General features: G+C 38.2%; 3 protein-coding genes across 4 annotated transcripts; 2 read left to right on the forward strand and 1 right to left on the reverse strand.

Moving 5' to 3' along the window:
* The first annotated feature begins 392 nt into the window (after window positions 1-392).
* On the forward strand, window positions 393-3003 carry taf10 (TAF10 RNA polymerase II, TATA box binding protein (TBP)-associated factor). Its single transcript, XM_018688950.2, has 5 exons — window positions 393-804; window positions 1290-1447; window positions 1792-1856; window positions 2458-2572; window positions 2678-3003. The coding sequence occupies exons 1-5, from the start codon at window positions 672-674 to the stop codon at window positions 2765-2767; spliced, it is 561 nt and encodes a 186-aa protein (XP_018544466.1). The 5' UTR covers window positions 393-671; the 3' UTR covers window positions 2768-3003.
* A 561-nt stretch (window positions 3004-3564) lies between these two features.
* On the forward strand, window positions 3565-14957 carry ppih (peptidylprolyl isomerase H (cyclophilin H)). The gene is made up of 9 exons (XM_018688951.2): window positions 3565-3758; window positions 9828-9892; window positions 10010-10033; window positions 11516-11560; window positions 12406-12448; window positions 13195-13287; window positions 13598-13685; window positions 13791-13831; window positions 14402-14957. Exons 1-9 carry the CDS (start codon window positions 3693-3695, stop codon window positions 14468-14470), a joined length of 534 nt encoding a protein of 177 aa, XP_018544467.1. The 5' UTR covers window positions 3565-3692; the 3' UTR covers window positions 14471-14957.
* si:dkeyp-100a1.6 (probable G-protein coupled receptor 160) lies at window positions 5013-9228 on the reverse strand. Of its 2 annotated transcripts, none has more exons than XM_051071153.1 (2): window positions 8975-9228; window positions 5013-7220 (listed from the first exon to the last, which is right to left on the reverse strand). In XM_051071153.1, the coding sequence occupies exon 2, from the start codon at window positions 7154-7156 to the stop codon at window positions 6104-6106; it is 1053 nt and encodes a 350-aa protein (XP_050927110.1). In that variant the 5' UTR covers window positions 7157-7220; window positions 8975-9228; the 3' UTR covers window positions 5013-6103. The 2 variants fall into 2 exon arrangements, with proteins under 2 accessions (XP_050927110.1, XP_050927109.1); XM_051071152.1 differs by lacking the exon at window positions 8975-9228 and adding an exon at window positions 8106-8921.
* Window positions 14958-16293: the final 1336 nt, after the last annotated feature.

The raw sequence follows: 16293 nt of genomic DNA on the forward strand, positions 1-16293 counted from the left end.
CATGCAGGCCTGCCCGATGAATCACAATTTAACACCACCTGCCTCAACAGATTATGTTAGATATTTCCGACAGCACCCGAAGGCAACGTTTTTAGCTTTTAGTTTTATTCTTTCATTTTTGTATTTTGTGTATTGTTTCTTGTGTTTAATAATGGCAGCTGTGTTGTACCTTTAATCATTTTATCATAATAACGGTTAGCAGATATATAACTGTTCTAACATTTAAAGGGGTTACTTGTTTTCTGTTAGCTATGCAGTTATATTCACAGTTAGCGGCTGACAGAAATGAAACAAAGCAGTCTACAATCTGACAGATACATACTTAATATTTACCAAAGTGTAACAAACGTAAATATCGAGACACTAAAGAGATCTTCGGCCATTTTCGTCAGATCCGATCAGTACAGACAGTTAGGGTCACATGACCAGCTCTGCAGCGTGAGCTCAGCTCTCTGTAGCACGGTAGCTTCAAAACATATCTGTCGCTAGCTAACGATTGATTCTGTAATTGTAATATCCTCCGACTTTCAAAAGAAGGTTCACCTCATAACTCAGTACTCTGTAGAGGCCTAGTCTTAGAGCTATACAGCACGGAGCCGCTTTTGGCGTATTTGGACGTTTCTCTGTGCTAGCTAGCTAAGGTTAGCGCGTTAGCTAACATTAACATCAACATGAATATCGACAACGTTAATCAGTCGGTCACAACTGGAGTGCCATCTACGACGTCTTCAACTTCAAGTAACTGTATCGCAAATGATAATGCAACAACTAACGTCAGCAGCATCCCTCCCGTCACGAGTAGTGGTAACGTTATTTATGTAACTTTGGCTAATGTCATAGCCTTAGCTTAGTTCAAGGCATTGTAGCTAGTGCTTTATTTCTAGTGAAGATGAATTATTTGTCTGTCTGTCACAATATCCCCTCAGTTGTTAGTCTACCTGGCTAAAGCCAATGCAGTCTAGTAATGTTAGCTCTGTGTACTGAACAAACTGGCAACTAAGTGTACGTAATCATGCATTTTTCATGCATCCTCATGTGTGGACCTGAAATATTGTGCAATACCTGTTTTCAGGGTTTGGACTTAGTTTTAGACATTGCAGTCTATTATTATTTGGGACATGTTGCAGATAGGTATGCATTTTTGTTTCTTCGATTTGATATATCTGTCTTTGTTTACTATCACTGCTCTTTAGCACCGACATACCAAGACAAGTTCCTTGTATGTGCAAACTTCTTTGGCAATAAAGTCTTATTCTGATTCTTACTCATCACAATAACTTCTGTCACAGCTTCCACATCAGCGGCCATGGTGACACCATCAGCAGACACATCTGTCTCAAACGGCGTCTATGTGCCTGGTGGCATCACCAATGGAGACGTTAAACCTGCTGTCTCCACCACGCCCCTGGCAGATTTCCTCATGCAGCTGGAAGAGTACACTCCCACAGTAAGTCAAGTGTTGTCAGTCACCTTCCTCTGCTGCATTCACACATAAGGACACACTGTCAGTAAGGCCAGAAACTCAAAGCACTGCTTATGTTTGTGATATTAGCAGCTAAATAGTGATTAATGCTGGTAACATCTGGCAAGCTTGTCTACCTTATTAACCACAGTAGCTGATACCCATCAGATATGGTGGAATTCACTCAGGAAACTGTTTATAGTAAATGTGCAGATGGATGCAGTTTGTTCACTGAATGGTAGACACAGTAATAATGTTCTTCATCTGTAGCAATGAAAGTCAGCTGTGTGAATCTTGACCACAAGTCAGCTGTTTGTTTTCGTTTTCAGATTCCTGATGCAGTTACAGGGTACTACCTCAACCGGGCTGGCTTTGAGGCTTCTGATCCAAGAATGTAAGTCTTAAATCTGCATGTTTCAGTGTGAGTGCGTCTGCCCAATAGGCCGTGGAACCAAACAACATTACTCGTAGCAAAACTGGCACAAGGGGAGTTAAATAAAGTCTTATGGACAGAAGAACTATTTCAAATTACATCTGAAACCTGTTTAATATGTTTTCCAGTGTTTACAATGATTTGGGAAATAAGATCTGCTTCATGCGTTAAAGTAGCTTGACAAAAAGTTGTAATTACCACTCTTAATGACTGGCTGTGTTGTTTGAATGATAATGGTAATTCCTGAGTAAATAATACTAATATAAACTTTTAAACAAAGAAAAACTCACTTGAACCATGACAGCCATGCCTGTAAATCTTTATACTGGTATATGTGTAGTGTACATTAGTACTGCTACTAATTTCCTATATTCCCTGTCATTGACATGTATGATCATTAATTACATGACCTTTAGCCCAGTAGGCCATTTATAGTCCTCTTTGTGTTATGATTTCTTGTCTGTCTGTCTTTCTTTTGCCTTTTCCCTGTGATTGAAAGACACAGTCTGGCTGTGAGCAGACAGGCAAAATCACAGTAATAATTTTCATTTTCATTCTACAGAATTCGTCTGATTTCCCTTGCTTCTCAGAAGTTTATCTCAGACATTGCCAATGATGCACTGCAGTATTGTAAAATGAAGGGCACTGCCTCAGGAAGCTCAAGGAGCAAGACAAAGGTCAGTGTTAAATAATACCTCTATACAATATTTTGACAGTGCTGTGTGTGTAAAAAGAGGAGTGTTGTTAAAATATTGTGACACTTTTGTCTTCTTCATATACAGGATAAGAAGTACACTCTGACTATGGAGGACCTGACTCCTGCCCTCTCAGAATATGGCGTCAATGTCAAGAAACCATATTACTTCACATAGAACTGTTTTTCTTGGAGGCTTTTTGCTTTTGCTAGGTTTATCTCCCTGCTGACACACTAGTCTGTTAAAACCTTTATTGTAATATGTTTTTTTGGATCACAGTGCTTTAGTACAGCTTTGACAAATCTTTGTAGTCACTTTGCAATTTGTTATTTTTTGTGGATCCACCTTTGCGTTATGTTAAATTGTAACATAACATTTTATTGTGAAAATAAAACCCTTATCAGAAACCTTGATGTCTGTCTAAGATGTTCCATCTGGGTTAAGTTTTTGCAACTAATACTCTGTGCATGTAGAGGATGCTGTAGCGAAAGGATTTATATCATGTTCAAAACAAGTAAAAAGTGTTTCCTTTAAAATGTGCTCAAAGTAAACGTTGGTCACTAATCAGAGAGGATAATCGGAAAGGCTTTAAGATTAAAAAAAGGGGAAAAAAAGGAAAAAGCTACACAGAAAGCTCATAATGTAAAGCCAAATTTATATTATTTGCTGATTACGGTATGCTGTTGTGTACCTGTCCTGAATACATGTTTCTGTCTGGGGCCTAGGTGGTAGGTATTTCTCTGCAAAACAAAAACAAAACAAAAATAAAAAGAAAGAAATCAATACAATGAAAAGTTAGTGGCTTCACAAGTACTCACGAAGTTACCTGACAATAACGGCACATTTTGGTTTCTTGTTATATTTTGTTACACATCTAAATCATAAAGTTGGGACACCACCTGCTGGTACCCTTGTATTATTACCCAAGCTGTTATTCTAGCGTCTTTCGCGACTGCATTGTTTTGTCCCCAGCGACGAACCGTAGCATGTCCCTCATGAGCCACCGTAGTTCTAACCAGCGCAAATGTTGGATGTTCAAATTACCGGCGTGTAATAAAGCAGTATCATTTCTTTAGTTTTAAAAGGTGAGGAAGTTGTCACAATGTCTGTTCAAGCAACAAATCCCAACAACCCCATTGTTTTCTTCGACATTACCATCGGAGGGCAGGTGAGTAGAAGAATGAGCCTAGCTAACAATGACTTTAGCTCACAGCTAACGTTGAGTTAACGTTTCCACATCTCACTAGCGTCTCCACAATGTCTCGTTCTGGTTACAAGTTGTGATATAGTGAGCTACGTTGGTAATGTTTAAACTGCTTCCTTTGGTATTTAACTTTACAGGATTAACTTTTCTCTCAGCGGTTTATGTTGTGGTGAGCGTCTTGTAGCGTGATTACGGTCTAAGTGTTAAAACGGGAGGTGTAGGTGTTGAAGTTTTGAATTCTGAACATCATTATTTCGCCATAAGATATTTGTTTATTGCAAATAAGAAAATACTGAACTCAGAGCTGACCTGACAGTTCATAACCAGAACCCCACGGAGCTACACGGAAAAACGTGACTGGAAATGGGAGATATAACTCCATACACCATGAAATGTGAACTTAACTAAAGGTTTTAAGTACATGTTGCTGTAGGAACAGGCCCTGCTGTTTAACATTGGGGAATAATAAAAATATGTTTATTATGTTTATGTGCTAATACATTACTTTGTGTACTAATTTAAAATGTATTAAACATTTTCCTGGAGGCCAGTCAGTTAACTCAATTAATACGTGAGCAAAAATGTAATTGTAAAAACAGAAACAAAACCAAATAAATAAATAAATAAAGATTTATTTTTATAGTTATACATAGTCATTATTGCTTAAAATTCAGTACATCCCAATCAGATTCAGTGTAACTGGCAGTAGAAAATACTACAGGGAAAAGCAGGTGGTGCTGTTGGAGAGAAAAATAAATACACTTAATCTCTGTATTAGAGACGTAGGCATTCACTGACAGTAGTTTCCAAATACACATGTAGTACATACATGGCAAGATACTGCACATACCTCTCAGTGAATGGTAGTTTGAAAGCAGTTTGTTTGGCTTGATATTTCAGTACATTTAGTGTGTAAGTTATTTATTTTAAAGTACTTACCAGCTCTTTTTAAATCTATCTATATTTCCCCAAAAAACTTGTCATTCAACTGTGTTTTTATGTAAGTATCAGTCTCGACATGAATCATTTCAACAGTCTCAGTTTAGAATAAGTTCAGTCAATGACTGTTGTTGAAATTATAAATGTACAGTATGTTTCTCTACATTTTGCAGCTTTTGCAATCAGATTAACTGGTAATGAAAAAAATGTTGCCTGAAAACCCACACATTACTATGGCTGCTGTCCTGTTTTCCACAGTTTATGCTGGTATAATGAAAGCAGCAATATTTTTCAGGTTCACCTCCTCCTCTGTGATTTTACCTTGATTTCTTTGCTTGTTTAGTGATTGTCTTCCTCTTGGGTGTCATAGTGCTCACAGTGGAAAAAGAGAGACTTATTGAGGTATAATAACCAAGCCTCTGCATTGGAAATGTTTTACCCTTTTTACCTTGTGCATTTAAAAACACAGTAGTGATCAATAACTTGTGTCAAGTAGGATACATTTAGTGTTGCCTAAAGTAAGCTACCTTCATTGAACACTTGGTGTTTTCTGTGAGTGACACAGGCTTTGTGACGATTTATGGGACTTCTTGGTTCTGGTGTGTCCCTTGTGGATTAAGTTTCCCTTTAAAGGTAGTCTGTGGTCCAGTTAGTCAGCCCACAACAAAACCCTGAAGCACAGGACTGGGACTTGCTATCACTTGCATATTGACAGTTCTTTTAAAACTCCTAACTGGAAAAGCTTTTGTATGTACCATTGAATAGTCATTACTAGGAGAGGGAAATATGCAAAGTTAAAGTTCTTAGAAAAGCTTTATCGGGACTGTGTGGGTGTGGTTTACTCATGCAACTTGAGCAAATAACTTTTTGTCATCAGATTTCGATTGGCATACCTGTTGTAATCTTTTCCAAACTGTGGCCCACCCACTTAAATCTAATGAGAAGAGCATTAAGAAAACAGTAGACATAGAAATTTGCCATGTGAACAATTTTTTATTTAAAAAAAAAGCCTTTTGAAAGCTACATCTGTTTAGGATTATCAAAAGGAATTGTATATAGATATGACAAACATTTACAAAGGAATCTAGAAAATATAAAATTCCTGATAATTTCTGTAAAGACACAATACACAATACTTTGCTGCTCAGCTCTTCAAAGAATTATATTCAGAAGTCCAGTCAAAATCTCTCGTCAACTGCAACATTTTTGCAAGTCTTTTTCTAAGTCTTTGCTCCAGGGAACTTGTGCTAGACGCTAGAGATGCAGCATGTCTGTGTCCGAGCTGTTTGACAGTCACAGCATTCACATAGGTGAACTGTCTACAAAGGCTGGCTCATTCTCATGAAGTCTGTGGTGTGAGCTTCTTTATATCACACATAGAGAAGGGTGTTTCTCTTGTCTTTTGAAGGGTTAAACACAGCCACAGGGAGCTGCTGCTGCTGTGTTCCTTTGCTCAAATACCAGTAAATGCGCCATAAGCATACATTTTCTGGTAGATGGCTGTATGGCCCCAGTGATCTGCCCTTTATCCAGAACACCACACCCACCAGTAAACTGTTGGTGCACTCCAACCACAGAAGGTTGACAGTGATGTAGGCAGGTACTCCGTAGCCAAAGACCAGACAAGCCACAGACACAGCGAGATAAGGCATCCAAAATATAGTAAAGCCCAGAGTCAGGCTGAACCACAGAGGTGGTCGTGACTCGATGGTCTCCTCTGGATAACGCTCCTTACTGTTTTTTGTCTCTGTGGGGGGGCACGATGTGAACAAGTCGCTCCTCTGATTCTCTCGTTCTTCCCTCAATTCTGATAACCTGTCTGCCTCTCTCACCCACTGGGGTATTCTGGACCAAAAGGGCAGCATTGCAAAAATTACTGTGGTGAAAAGCCCCAAAATGAAGTAGATAATCAGTGAAGATTCCTCTACCACACACACCGCAGCCTTTATCCCTCTCGCATAATCCAGTACAGTCACCTCAGCTTTCACAGAAACAAAGGAGTAGATAACAGCTTGCGTCCACACTAGCAATGTCAAGACCACGTTCCTGAGGAATTTGCAGAGGGCGCTCTTGTTGCCAATGCAGGTATCTTCTATACAGTAATCAAATAAACCCAGGCAAATCATGGGCAGTGGCAGTGCTCCAAATATTGCAGAGCTATGAGCCAAAATGAAACAGGATGACACAGGAGACCTTTCACCCCCAAGAAACCACACAGCTGCCGTACAAGATACCATCACCAAGTCAGCCAGGATAATGGACAGGCTGCACATGTTTAAAAAGGATGTACGCAGCTTCCAGCAGCAAAGGTAAAAGATGGCTGCATCCAGTCCCAACTTGAAAACCATAAGGAAGAGATACTTCTCTGTGTTGTCGGTGTGACAGCCAGAGCTCTCCACCCATTGCTCTACTATGGCCAGCATTTTGAAGGTGTGATGAAGTTGTTGCAACAACACTCAGTTTAGTATCAAGATGCTCCTGGAAAAGCTGTGAAAAACAAGATAATATTGATTAGGAACATTGGCTAGAATTTACAAGAAATTACACGTAGATGCAGGTGCAACACTCTTTGGATGGTTGTACAGGCATGGTTGATTAGGTACCAGGGTTTCATCTGAGAAATTGTTTTGCCAAGGTTGGAAGTCAACCAGATGCATCTTGTCAATTTAGTTTGTAGATGACAGCTTTAATAACAACACTTCTGCTAATTAGAAATATTTTTGCATTTTTAATATTATATTTTCTAAGGGCGTATTCATTTTTTAATGATGTTAGCAGTGGGTTTTGTTTCAGGTGAGATGACCCACTTCTGCTACAAAATACAGTCTGGAAAACCTTTGCACTACAGACTCCTTCATTACTTCAACAAGTGATAAATGTAGAAAATCTTGATACCTGCTCTCGTCCTCCCTTTCAAATCTATACACCAGAAACAGTATTTGCATTTTTCCCTCTAAGTCGTACAACATCTGTCTTTTCCTGGTATATGGTAATTACCTAATGGTAATTATTGTACACTCTGACTTTGACTACACTTTTCTGCCTAAGAGAAAAAGGCATCACAACCTACCTCAGCAAACTTCTTGAAGGTATATTTAAAATGCTGCTGATTCCAGTGTCATTCATTTTTTGTAAAGATTTTTTTTTTCTTGCAAAAGACATTTAAGTTGACTTTTATCATTGCAGCTTTGAAACACCATGCCAGTTTTACATTGTTTAATCAATGGTATACACTACAGCAGCACCCACACCATCCTGAATTTCCACATGACTTGTAACATTAATGTCAGGTAAAGCATGTTCTGTCACTTGAAGCATGCAGCATTTACTCAACAACAACGAAAGTAAAACACCACGTGATGCTGCCTATACCTGTCTGCTCAGGGTTACTGTTGTCCAGTGAAACTCAGTAGAGATCCAGATGCTTAACTCTTCTCCAGTAATGTTGCACACTGTCACAGAGACTCATCTGTGCAGGTTTATGACTGTTAGGTGTAGTTGTCCTATAAGCTCTTGATGGCTCCACCTTTCCATTGTGAATGCCAACAGCTGATAGGCCACACCTGTGTTGTCTTCAAGGAAACCTGCTTGTTTTTCCTCCCATATGCCCCAGAGGTGGCTTCCTCTTGTTGTGTTAATTTGCGTTCCCTGTGATAGGTAACCCAGATGAAACTCAGATCCTTATGCATTGCTTGTGAGTTGAAACCACACCCTGCGACTGGTTTTGTTCAAACAAGGAATCTAGGAGCAGCTACATTTTAACTCTGGCTGCTGTATTGTTAATTATTAGCTTTAGGATAAAAGTTGAAAAGCATGTGGAGTGATTGTGTTAAAGCATGTCATTTTTGTATTGCATGACATGACATTTGATATTTTTACACCATAAACCTTACAAAAATCAATCCGATAAGAAGGGGTGTTGACTATTTAATTTTGTTTCACAGTTTGTCACAGGTTGTTTGCTTGACTTGTTTGCTCTTGTTGTAAATATAGGTCATAAACACGTAAAGGTCCACACACTTCTAGGTATAGGAGGAGTCAGTGTGGGTGTGGTAGATGTGGCAGTGCCTGAACTTTGTACTCGATTAGATGAGTGTTAAGTGAAACCACTGGCTTTGTGTCTGAATCATTTCTTTTCTCATCTTCTTTAAAAAGCAGTACAACTGTATAAATTCCTCATAATTCTAAAATGAAGACACTGATAAGATACTATATCATTTTTATGACATAAGTCGCCTTACCTGTTAGGCTCTTTACTTCAGTAAACATCACTCTCCATCCAGAGAAAACAGCAGATGAAATGTTCAGTGTTTGGCATTTGTTCCGTGTCAGCACACTCAGCTTCTGTGTTTCATTTCATCACTGGGTTGACACAAATATACTGCATTGTCTAAGTAGCAAAGACAGGAGATCTAATGGCTGCTTGTTTCACAGTGAGTTGTTCGTGTGGTGTGAAGGGCCGGTTGTGCAGTGATGTCATGAGGACAAACCACTCTTCTTTTTTTTTTTTTTTTTTTTTTTTTAACACCAGCTCATTGTTTGTTTTCACACAGACATTGTTGTAACAATTGTGCATTTGCATGCCCCTCTGGGTTGTGGGAGACCTGCTGCTGAATGCATGCATACACATACTCATAAACACAAAGCTCAAAGAGGATTTCATGTGCAATTATGTTTTGCATCAAGATTGTGGCATTGTCATATTTCCATATTTCTATTATGTATGCTTTGACCACTGGAAAATGGAATCAGAAAGTAGCTTGTATGGATGAATTGATTTAATGTCGTCAGCAAAGGCAACATGAAACTGAAATTTGTAAAAGGAATAAACTAAGGTGTTATTGTGCTTAGGTCAGAAGCAGAAGAAAGGCGGGTGAGAATTCCTACACCAGTTATTCAGAACATATCCTCCAGCTAGATCCTGTTGCCCAAGTCGGAGTGTAACTGGTTAGTCCAGATGAGGCTGTCGCTGTAATAGAATAGCTTCCAGGAGCATGAATGAGCAGTTTCCATTCATCTAGTCTGTTGTCCCATCTTTTTACTTGTGTATGTTTCTGTCCTCATTGGATATCTCTTGTTTTGTGTGTTTGTCAGGATGTTGGACGAATGAAGGTCGAGCTGTTTGCTGATGTGGTTCCAAAGACAGCGGAGAATTTCCGGTAAGGAGAGAATCTGCATCACAGGATGCTCAGGTTACTGCATCACATTCACTGTACATGTGTTCATGTGGATTGGACTATTTCTGATTTAAAAAAGATTTTCGTCATCTCTTACAGGCAGTTCTGCACTGGAGAGTTCAGGTAAGGCAGTGAAGGGTTATATGCTTTGATGGTACAAAAACACTGCTTCCCCACTCTGCACAATAAATTGGGCACACATTCATACACTGTACTTTAGTTGTATACTTAAATAACCTGATAGGTCCCAGTGTTTGGCGCCAACCTGATATTTGAATATGAAAATAAGATGCCCATTTCTCTTTATCAGATTAAGGTATAAAGAGAAGTCTGATAAACACAGAGGGTTTGTCAGAGACCTGTACTAAAGTCTGTAAAGTTCAGTATACCCTGGATATCTTTTCGTTATCTGACTTCACTAAACCCAACAACTGCGGTCTTGCTAAGTGGTCTTAGGCTGGTGGTTATCAACTCAGTAAATCCACCCAGGATTTCCCAATCCAGCCATGGCTGCAGACTATCTGGCTTCGCCGAGCCTAATGTCAACCATCCTGAATAACTGCTATCACAAAGCTGGTTATTAACTGCCTCGGTTAACTCTAAGGTTATTTGTCCAGCTACGTATGAGTTCATGTGACAGAGGTAGAAGTTGTAGAAACACAGGAAATACTTTCCAAGCATTAGATAAGACCAGGGATATGCTGTAAATAAATGCAGGAATTATTATAAGGGTCTTTATTATGTAGTAAGTATTTCTTGCTTTCTTTATGACAAACTATTATGAATATGTGTGATACATACACATAAAAAAAGTTGTAGCCAAAATTCAAATTAAAAAATAACATGCAGATAAGTCGAATGTCTATAAAATTTAAGTGCATACGTAGAGTAATAAAAATTATGTGCTCTACTCAGGCCTCTTCTCTGTAGATTCTTTCAAACTGATTTATAATATATAGCTAAACTAGGTTTTATATTACACTTGTGACTGTGACCTTGTAATCCAGTATGCACTGAGTCATAACCTGCTGTTAGAAGCACAAACTCTGAATCTAAACACTGAACAGAATAAAGAAAACAAACACTGTAATGAGCTGTTTCTCTATTATTTCTGCATCTGAATGGGTTTATTTGGAGAAAGCCAAAGGAAGCATTTAAACCCACAGTGTGTGCTGCCATCTATTAAACATGGCTGTGGATCTGCACCCAGGCTGATAAATGCTCTGAATGCTCGTCAAACACAAACCAATATGAAGCCATTTAACAGCACTAGGTGCTCTTAATGCGACCAGCATTCTTCCCTTGTGCTGTTCCAAAATGCAAAGATGATAGTTGTTGCACACACACTGTGAAATATAATGGTGTCTCCATGAACACCTCAGCCAGCTATATTATAACAGGTTCCTTTTGATGATGGCTGAACAGCTGCCAGCCCAAAGTTAATCTTGGTTTGCAGCATGTATTAATTCCTGTTTAAATAATGACTTACTGTCATATTCATGTTGTTGTACTGTACATGGAAAAGCCTGCTTTGTGAGAGGTGATACAGTGTTTTGCCTTTACTGCTAACTTCATTTTGTTTGGTCTCAAACATCTGTCTCACAGGAAGGATGGAGTCCCCATTGGTTACAAAGGCTGCACATTCCACAGGTAGTTTGGAGAATTTGACAGTTTGGCAGTTTGATTTGTGTAGCTCATGTGGTACTGAGATGTTGGACATTGGATTTGGATTGTTAATAGCTTTTAATACTTTTTGAATTATTATTATTATTATTATTGTTATTGTTGTTGTTATTATTATTTTATTTATTAACTATTTCAATTCAGCTAGAAACCTACAACCTCTGATGGCTAATTGCCTTGTGGAACAGCTTTTCTCTTTATTTTTATTGTTGTGGAGGCAAAATTACTAATTGGAAGTTTGTTTCTAAAACAGAACATTTAGTAAAGGTTTTCAACCTTTTGTCATTTTTGTTCTTTTTAAATGAAAGTAATTGTAATAATACGCAGGGTGGGCACTTAATGCCACATTGGAGAGGAGAATCCTCACTGCAATTATTAAACCAATGAAATAATACAGACCATTGTTGGTCCCAGATTTCCTACAATCATATTAAATAACATTGTCATGGGCATAATAGTATCTGTTTTTTGTTTAATAATGCATATGCACGGACTAGAATACACATATTGAAATAAATGTGATAAACACTGATTAAACAGTGATTATATCTGGCAGTGTTTAACAGGAACCATGGTGTCTGCAAAAAGTATTCACCATCAAGTTTTCATATGTCACTGTTTTAGAACGTGATCAAAGTAAATTTAAAGTGTCCTTGTTGGACACAGATCAACAGAAAAGGGTGAATACTTTTTTATGGGCGTTGTATCAACGTGTCTCAGACTGCTTGGTTACATCTTCTTTCCCTCCAAAGGTGAGCTTTTATTTCAGCAAAACTGAGATTACTGACATGTTTTCAATTGTTCCTTGACAGGGTGATCAAAGACTTTATGATACAAGGAGGGGACTTTGTAAATGTAAGTTCACGCACACCTCATCTGATTAGTGTTAGTGTTCTTGTTGCATCTGTAGGAAAACAGTAAATAATCATTGTTTAATGTTTTGTGTCTGTCTGTCTGTCTGTGTTTGCATGTATGGCTTGGAATAAGGCCACAGTTAACTATGGGAACTTGTAGAACATCCACATATCTTACACCAGAGCAACAAATGTTCTTATTCTCATGTCACAAACAAGTAGAGAGTTACAGAGTAAAAGTAGAATCTTTTCTTCTAAGCAGAAGAAACAATACATTTCTGCTTGCTGTGAGTGCTAAAGCTCATGTGAGTGGTTAAAATAGGTAAATGCAAATTCAATCATCTATGATAGGATTAATGTTTTGGAGGGGTAGATAGAGGTAAGACAGATCTGAATGTGAGCAGAAGATTTTACCATAAACAAACAAACAAAAAAAGTGATACTTTAAAAGCTGGTGAACTAGTCAGCACTGTTTTTTAAACTGAGGTATGTAGGTTGCTTCAGTGGATGGACTGTCACTGTAGGAGCTGAGCCATCATAACTCACGGCAGCTTTTTGTTTTCATTACATTAAATAAATGTCACCATGATGTTGGACTAATTGCAGTGTAACTCTGAACTGAGCAGGGAGAAAACACTCCATCTGGGGGACATGTGATGAATTACAGCACTTAAACACATTGAATGTATAGCTCTCTCTCCGTTGTGAACCCCATCTTACTGTATGTGCTGTTTGTCTTTTGTGAAGGGTGATGGAACTGGTATCTGCAGCATCTACAGAGGTCCATTTGCAGATGAGAACTTCAAAGTGAGGCACTCTGCGCCTGGTCTTCTGTCTATGGTATGTCTGTAGATCAAACCACTGATGTTAGCGACACTTCTGAATCAGGAAAGAGTCTGTTTACCTTGACTTCAACCAAATCAAGGGGGTTGAAGTCAAAGTAAATGAATAATGCCCTGTATTTTATTGTACAAACTAAAAAGGTTCGTTAAGAGTTGATTAATCCATTCAATATGGACTGTCCCCAACCTCTGTGGACAATAGGATTTGTTTAATAGATTCAGAGTGAATTAACCCTAACCTAAATATGTTTAAAGCTGCCATTATTTCTCAGTCATTTAAGTCCTTTATCTTCCCAAATACTTCTCAGGCAAACAGTGGTCCAGGGACAAATGGCTGTCAGTTTTTCATCACCTGTACAAAATGTGACTGGTTAGACGGGAAGCATGTTGTTTTTGGTGAGTAAATCTACAACATTAAATGTGCATTCATATTCATTTAGAGCTGTTTTTAAAATTTGTTTATGTGTCAGATTTTAACTGTCCCGTTCACGACTGTTTCAGGAAAAGTGGTCGATGGTTTGCTGATCATGAGAAAAATTGAGGTAAAAACTCATCTGAATATTAATTTATATTAATATCAATATATATATATATAATAATATATAATTTTAATAAAATATAATTTTGATAGTTTCAATTATTTACATTTATCCTCCTCTTTTGGCAGGAATAAATCAAGAAATACATTTTAAACTGATATGTAGATTGACAAATAATACAAAGCAAAACAGAGAGGAGGGAGAGGGAGGGGAGGGAGCCCACAAAGTGAAAATAGTGAAAAATAAGAAAATGTTTTCAAGCTTAAACACAGCATATAAATATGGTCTGAAAGCATCAGCTCTTGCACAATGTGTTTAAAGTTAAAGGGCCTTTTCTTCTTCATACAGCAGTGTACTGATTTGTTACATGTCCTCTATCGTTCATCATGTGTGACTGGCTTCACTGTCCTGAACATTATTATCTCCACAGTGATATTTAAAACTTGAGCCAGAAATACTGCAAAGCAGGCATCCAACCATTGACACTTGCAGTAAATGTAGTTAGGTGTGATGTTCACACATTTATTTTAAAGTTGAGCTTTTTTCTAAATTTGTGCTCCTTCCTCCCAACAGAATGTTCCTACGGGACCCAACAACAAGCCCAAACTCCCCATCATCATCGCACAGTGTGGAGAGATGTGATCATCTTGCTCACAACACTGATGTAAAAACTACACAACCTCTGTACACATGAAGCTAATTGTTGCCTGATACTTCTCTGAAAATATCAGTCCACCTATTTTCCTTGTATGGATTCTTTCTCCTACAGTACACACTGAAGGACATGATAAAGTTCAGCAGTACATCATTTCGGCCATTTTCTGAGTTTTGTATGCCTAATCCCAGGTTAACAGCTACATCCAAACCCAAATAAGATGACTCACATCTCCTGTAGGTGTTGATAAAGACAGGATGTAATTTAATATATGGGTTTGAAATTCATTTTGTGAACAGCACGGTTGTTGTATTTTCTCATACAAATGAAGACATCTTGTCACAGTAAGAGAAATAAGAAAAGTTGTCTTTTTAAAAAAATAAAAAAAAAAACCTTAAGAATTTGGTTAGCATTCCTAAATCAGTCACACTGTGTATCATTTGTTATCAATAAATTGTTTTACATTTTTATAAACTTTCAGAGGTGATCATTTGTACCTTTAAATGGCATTCTTAAGAAGATTTTTTTTAAATATTGGGTTGTTCCATTGTCTGTATTCAAAGTTTTAATATTGTTCTTTCAAACCCAAATAGTGAAAGTGTACATACTATTTGCATATGCTGTATGAATATGTAATTAATTCTGACATTAAGCTCATAACAAGGGATTTTAACTAGTGTCAATTAGTTTCACAAAATATATGTTTATTACAATATTCATAATAACCATGGAGTGTGAGACCAACTACAAATGAGTAACAAAGATCTAAAATATGTAGCAGTTTAACAGGCCCTTTTCATTTGATTTGATAGGGTTGTAAACGGCTCTGAGTTCACCTTTGTATCTTAAGAACATTGTGTACTCAGGGTAATATGTCTTGTTTTTAGTAGATTTTCTTCAGTAATTTTCTCCTCTTCATGTGTGTCTGACCTTGGAGAAAACAGGGATGTTGTCTTTAGCTTGTAAATAGATGGTATTTATCATTTAGCAATTGTGTAGAGATGTATAACTGGATTCGGAAGTGATAATGGGCGATGACCAATCTCAGCCTTACTGCCGTAGTGCAGAGTAGGGAAACACTTTACAATGAGAGGCAAGAGTCCTCAGAGGCACTCACTGCAGTACCAAGCAATCCTCCGCTGAACTTATGGTTACCTCCTCTTGTCCCAGCCATCCATACAAATCCAAGCCACCGGAGCCCCTCCCCCATCCACGCTCTCCCTCTTCTGCCTTGGACCTTGTTCCCTTGGCACAAAAGAATCCTTTCAGATGTAGACTCTGTTCTTATGGAGGCAGGAAGAAGGTTGTTTTTTTTTTCTTTCTTTTTTTGGGGGGGTCTCTTCGTGGGGAGGCTTTCCGGGGTCAATGCTAAAGCCCATCTTTGTGTGGAAGAATGGGGCTCGGCCATTAACACCGAGTTCTTCACACATCAGCCAGTGCTCATAAACAGTGCCAGCGGAGCATTAACATGACAATGGATGGGGGGCTATGGTGGGGTTGTCTCGCACTCAGTCTGGGTCTGTCTGCTCTGTGCTACTGGAAGTGGAGTTTCTCAATGCTCTCAGGATAACGACACCATTTAACTAGTTTATTGTGCTGAACACTTTAAGTGTATTATACCAGGATTCAGTGTCACCATTTGTGCTTTTGTGTATATATTACAATTCAAGATGGATAATCATGTAAGAAACAATTTAAAGAAAGTGGAACTGACAGCATTTTAAATATTCTCCCAGTGAAAACTGAATTATTTCATGATACAAATATCATGCTTGGTGTTTACATTTGTGAAGGAACATTGCGCTTATTG

This window comes from Lates calcarifer, linkage group LG6 (genome assembly GCF_001640805.2).
Source record: "Lates calcarifer isolate ASB-BC8 linkage group LG6, TLL_Latcal_v3, whole genome shotgun sequence".
Lineage (NCBI taxonomy): Eukaryota > Metazoa > Chordata > Actinopteri > Centropomidae > Lates > Lates calcarifer.